Source organism: Emys orbicularis, chromosome 15 (assembly GCF_028017835.1).
Source record: "Emys orbicularis isolate rEmyOrb1 chromosome 15, rEmyOrb1.hap1, whole genome shotgun sequence".
NCBI classification, from domain to species: Eukaryota; Metazoa; Chordata; order Testudines; family Emydidae; genus Emys; species Emys orbicularis.
In genome coordinates, this window is record NC_088697.1 from 17995633 (window position 1) to 18001632 (window position 6000).

Here is a 6000-nt window from a genome sequence, read left to right on the forward strand (position 1 = left end):
CCAGCCAGGCTCAGTGCTGCTTTTGCACGCTGGTCTTCTCTTCAGATTTGTGTCCTCCCCATTGGTTGCCATTCTTCTTGCCCTTATCCCTATCTATTTGCCCCCCAGATCTGGCTCTTGTCCCCTCTGCATTGGAATCCAGCAGCTTCCTCTTCTGTGCTGCCTGGGCCCAGCGGGGGGGGGGGGGGGGGGTCATTGAGATTTTAGGAGGGCGTCGTCCTACTAGGTCCTACTAGGTGCCCAGCTCAGAGCTGCAATTGAAGGGAAAGTCTGACTGGAGCATGCCCAGCATGGACAGATTCTTTGGTGAATTTTGTTGTTAAAATTGCACATGCTCAGTAGACTTCTGCAAAGTGATTTTTCAGAGATGTAAAACTTGGCCAGATTTGGGCAGATTTTCATGGGGATGGCAAAAGGCACATTCCCTAACACAAAGGTCATCCCCTTTCAGAATTCAAGTCCCTGGTCCAAAGCATGGGGGTGTTAAAGTAGTTCAAAGATAAGGGCACTAGAATTTTTTAACATGAGCAACAAGTATTTTCCCTAACCTTTTCCTGGAAGCAGCTGAACTTCTTTGGCTGACATTTCAAAAACAATAACAGTAAAAAGTCAGCCCGAGGCAGACATCAGCCATGGAAAACTTCATCCCAAGTGGCTAGGCTGCTGAAGTTACAAGCAACTGAAAACAGGGTCTTATAATGGGAAGTGTTGTGCAACCTTAATAGGTGTTACTGCTAGCCCCTGTTATAATTCTGTTACTACATACTGTTTAGAATGTACGAGGCGTGTGTGAGCAATACCATAGTAAATGAGAACACTTATTGTTTAGAACAAAAACAGGGACTAAACACACCTCACTTCCCCCCTCTAGGGGGCACTTTCCCAAATTAGGTTTACACATCTCAGTCACTAGGGCAGGCCCTGGCTCCCTCACCTGATGTAGAAAGCAAGCCAAGTGCTGAGGAGGTAGGGCGGGAAGTGTCATGAATTATAAGGGACCTCAGAGGGAATCCTGTGTTGCTGAGGATGGAAAGGGGGAGGAAACATACAACTGTGTGTAGCCTTTCCCAGATGAAAGAGAGGCTCTTCACTGAAGATGTCTTTGGGGAAATTATAGTAAGGAAGGGGGGCGCTAGAGTGGGTCTAGAAATGCCAAGCCAAAGTAAGGATGCCTCAGGAAGTGATGGGAGAAAGAGCAGAACCCACATGGAACGTTATCAGCATGAGCTATTGCTTCAGTACTAGTCGAGTACAGCCGGGAGAGGCAGCAGGTGCAGGATGAACTGGAGATGCAAAGCGGATGGGAGTGGTAATGGTAAGAGACTCCATTGAAGAGATGGAGGGGTCAGGGCTCCACCATCCCATGCCATCTGCTATTCAGTATGCTGCTTTGTAACACTTCAGCTAAAGTTCTGTGTTCAGTTTTTTGGACTCCTCAGACTAGAAGGGTTTGATAAACTGCAGAAAATTCAGGGATGGGCAACAAACTGCAGCATTAGAGGGTTCTTGTGAATGCCTAAGGGAGCCAGTTGTGGTCAGTTTGGAAGAGGGGAGAAGATAATGGAGTTCTTATTCTAAAGGGACAGGGGGAAGTTATTTCAGGGGCTCCAATGAGGCAAGAATCAGAACAAAAGTCTCAGGAAATCCAATCTGCCTATGAAGAATATATCCAAAGAATCAGCTGGTTGGGGGAATCCTCTACTTGGGCAACTTGAGATGCTTCCACTGTGTTCACAAAGAAAATTGGACTGAATGCTTGAGATGCTTATGCAGAAGCAGCCCAAGAATGGGTCATCCAGCATCTCTGCCACAATCTACAAGGGCCACTTCCAGCTTTGACACACAAATCTTATCCACGTTAAAGGGAAAAACTGCTTGATGTAAGAGGGGAAATTGTCTTCTGTCTGTGTACTGCCAACTAGGAATGTTCTCACACTGTGCTTTGTTGCTCGCCTGCTTGCTTAGCACAGCTTCTCGATGTGAACGATTAGAAGCTGTTACTGTGGTTAGAACTCGTGACATGGCAAATGGCAATTTCATCAAATGCTCATTTAACCTGTTTGACATTTTCATACTGGTTTTGGATGGTTTCAGTCCAAATGTATATTTTTCTGAGACAGGAAGCAAGAAAATGGTCCAAATTATCCCTGCCTTGTAAAAAGGCATTGAGTTTTCAGGAAGTGCTTGTATGTCCAAGTCTAGTCATGTGTGGAGTTAGCAAAATGAGCCTTGCTGTTGATTCCTATGGTATTAAAAGCGGAGTGGAATTAATGTAGGATAATCTGACTTTTCTTCTTTTTAGCCGCTTTAATGCTGTAAACCTGAGCGTAACTTTGAGATTGAGAAAACAGTCAATTATTTAACAAGAATAATGCTTTGTATGTGGAACTCTTCATTTTCTACACTACCCGCCAGATTGGCAGGTAGTGATTGAGCTATCGGGGATCGATTTCTCACATCTAGTGTAGATGTGATAAATGGATCCCCGATCGCTCTGCCGTCGACTCCTGTACTCCACTGTGACGAGCTGTGGAAGCGGAGTCGACGGGGGAGCGGCGGCAGTCAACCCCGCGCCGTGAGGATGCGAGGTAAGTTGACCTAAGATACGTCGACTTCAGCTACGCTATTCTGGTAGCTGAAGTTGTGTATCTTAGGTCGATCCCCCCCCCCCCCACACACACACACTGTAGACTAGGCCTAAGTGTTTCCAAACATTCCCTAATCTCCACAACATCCCATCAGAGTAGGTAGGGTTGGTGAAGTAAGGTAACAAGGGATGTGATTGGATCTATCAATCTAACCGCCTCTGCTGTTTTTAACTTATGAGAAGCTCCCAATGTGCATCATGCTTGTATAGTAGCCTCATGTTGGCAGCTGCCTTAATCCCGTTTACATTGTGCTTCTCAAAGTTTATTTGACTATCAATTGAAGCACTTTGACTGGAAATACGATACTGAACACTTAGTCGGATATTTCCGTCCAAAAATAGGGTTACGTGTGTGCAACAAAATATACTGTAATGTTTTGCAGAATGGCTCCTAACCAGAATTGGTCCGTACCCCTTTTGAGAATACAAACACCATTACCCATTCCAATTATTGTAGCAATACCTCAGTTCGGTAGATGGTGGCGACTGACATCCCTAAAGACTGAGATCTTCTGTCCGCAAGACAATTGTAGCATGGACAGCAACAGCACAGCTCCCTCATGCACTTCTGCCACTGTGCCATGCCCCAACCTAGAGGAATGATCTTCACAGGAAGTTCTGCCTAGACTGCCAGCAGTTCCAATAGTTATGTTGGTGTTTGCATCAATGTTATTGACTTGGTTACTTACATACACATTCATAAATCAAATACAGAAGAATGTATAGTTGGTACAGCCCCTGATGTGATTAGAAATATGCTAATCAAGTTGTAGCCTCAGTTGTCAGTGCCTCAGCGAAATATATTGAGGGTCTCCATTTAATTACATGAGTTGAGTTCAAATAAGCAGAGCAAAAACCAAACACACATGAAGGTTTCTGACTTTTTTAGTCGCCATAGGAACCAGGAAGCACCTAAAGTGACCAAGTTGCTGCACAGCAAACACCAGATTCACAGCTACGAACCACTGAGTCTGCTGTAGCTGGCACAGCCATGACACTTCCCTGGACTCTGGGCCACCGTCCATTAGTCAGTCATTTCATAGAGCCTGTTCAATGGCAGTTGTTCTAACTAAGCAGAACTATTGTTTCAGGGGCACTATTAAGTGGATTCTACAGGAATTATTACAAATAGCGAACGTCAACATCTAAATTGTAATATTAACTAATGTAGAACATTTGACAGACACTACCAACTATGTTGTGCCATATTTGTCTCACCTTTTTGTGAAATATCCTTCAGGTTCTAAAGATCTTTCTAAATCTACCACTCTCCCAAAGACAGCTTAAAAATCTAACCGACTTCTATGTCCCTGCTGTGAGTGGCCCTACTAAATGTGTGCTCTGCTGCTGAAGCAGAGGGTGTGCTAGTTGAGTGCTGTTTGCAGACCAGAATGTAACTCTTTACTTGGTCTCTTTTTTTTTTTTCTTAGAGACCAAGATTAAGCAGTTGGACCCAGATGACATGGATGAGATAGAGAAGATTGAATCTTAAATAAACCAGGGGTATTTGGAGTCAAAGGGAGATTTTTCTTTAACCTTAGACCTCAATATTTTTTCTGTTTAAAAAATTGAAATAGTTTAAGTGAAACGTATTGCCATGTTTGGAAATGATGATACAGTATCCTCCATCATAAAGAATTTAGGAAAAGAAAAAGAAACTTATTCTCATGACTTCCGAATGGTTCCTATTTTCCCCTTCTCATGGACTCCTGTGTTTTTGTCTAGTATGTTTCGTTACCAAGATATTGGCAGGTTTAATAAAAAGCACAGGAGGATATTCTCTCACCTGACCAAGTTTCCCTTTCCCACATCTCCATCAAAAGTAGTGAAGCAAGTTGTTCAGATGAATTAAACTGCCAACACAAAACTGACATCTATATGATAATTGACACCAATCATTAATATAACTAGCCACTGGATGGCAATGGTTGCTTTCACAGTCATGGATGAGGCAACACTGACTTTCCTGCAGAGGAATAATAAAGAAACCACACTTCCCATTTTAATCATCAGGCCTCGCCTCTGCTCTCCTCTCCTATGTTATATCAAGAATTAAAATAATACATGTGCTTGTTAACTTCCTTTCCACTAGATGGCAGCATTATTTCATAAACATAACCTGCCCTGTAGCTCTGAGCATCACAGGCTTTGCATTTAACTTGGGGAACTAAGTTTTCTTTTATTTCAGAAATATTGTTTTGAGCCTGAAGTTAAAATCTTTTTAGCTGATCCAAGATTACCTCAGGACAGAGAGAAGTCAAACTTTCCTGAGCCACTAAAATCTCTCAACTCTGACCTACCTCTTAAAGACTCTGGACAGGGAATCAAGTCCTCTTTAGAATTTTTTGAATATTTCACTTAAACAGTATCTTTCAAAGATATTTCAAGAATACAGGAGGTTTTTAGAACTATTCTCTCTATCAACTGTGTTACTGAAATATTTATCCACTGCTTTACCTGTTCTGCTCCTTGTTAGATACACCGACAATGGAAAGTAGGTGTATTAAATGGCTCATTTGTTCCTCAAAGTCAGTTTCTTACTTTGAGTTTATTTCTTCTCACATCAGTAGTACTGGAGAGAACTCAGTGCAAGGGATGATCCAGTGGTTGGGAAATAGCTTGGGACTCAAGATGTGGGTTCAATTCCCTGCTCCACCACAGACATTTGTGTGACCTTGGGCAAACCACGTAGCCGCTCCGTGCCTCAGATTCTCCATTTTAAAGTGACAGTAATAGTGCTTCTGTACTTTGTGGTGGTGTGATGTACTCAGATAATACAGTAATGGGCTCTATAGAAGTACCGGAGAGAATTACACCCAGAGAGAGAGTTGAGGAACTAGTTACTCTAGAGCCAGACATAATGCAAGCAGTTGCTGTGTGTCGAGAGCTTGCACAGCTCTATTCAATGCACCTGAAGCTTGACCTGCAGCACCTCTTTGTGTGTGTTTCTAATATGCCCATCTCCGTGACATGTGGCCTAAATTGTCTACAAAGATGCAAGCTCTGCTCTTCTGTGGTCTGGCTGCTGTTGAGTCTGTTAGTGGCAGTTATTTCCGTGAGAGGTCACCTGCCCATTCTTCTCTGCTGCATCACAGAGAGAGGTGATTGTGGGAAAAGTGCAATGCCTAAAAGGATGTCAGGTTTATCTGAATGAGTTCCACAGTCGCAGACCCTCTGCTGAAAATGGCCTGTCCCTGACCGCAGAACTTCTGTGTTTGTCATCCATAGCAACCCGGTACAGCATAGCTGGCATGGGAAAGACTGCTTGTAAACGATCAGAACCTTGCATTGAATTTGGAATCAAATAGGGAGCTGTAGAGTGAGCACAGAGCTCTGGTATCAGAGGGGTAGCC

The 6000-nt window shown here is 43.4% G+C and overlaps 1 protein-coding gene across 1 annotated transcript in view; it reads left to right on the forward strand.

Moving 5' to 3' along the window:
- DDX25 (DEAD-box helicase 25) overlaps positions 1 to 4139 on the forward strand; it is a 41502-nt gene extending 37363 nt beyond the window's left edge. Inside the window, exon 8 of the mRNA XM_065417031.1 lies at positions 4078 to 4139. Coding sequence (XP_065273103.1) covers positions 4078 to 4139 — 62 coding nt within the window. The remainder of the gene's footprint in view (positions 1 to 4077) is intronic.
- Positions 4140 to 6000: the final 1861 nt, after the last annotated feature.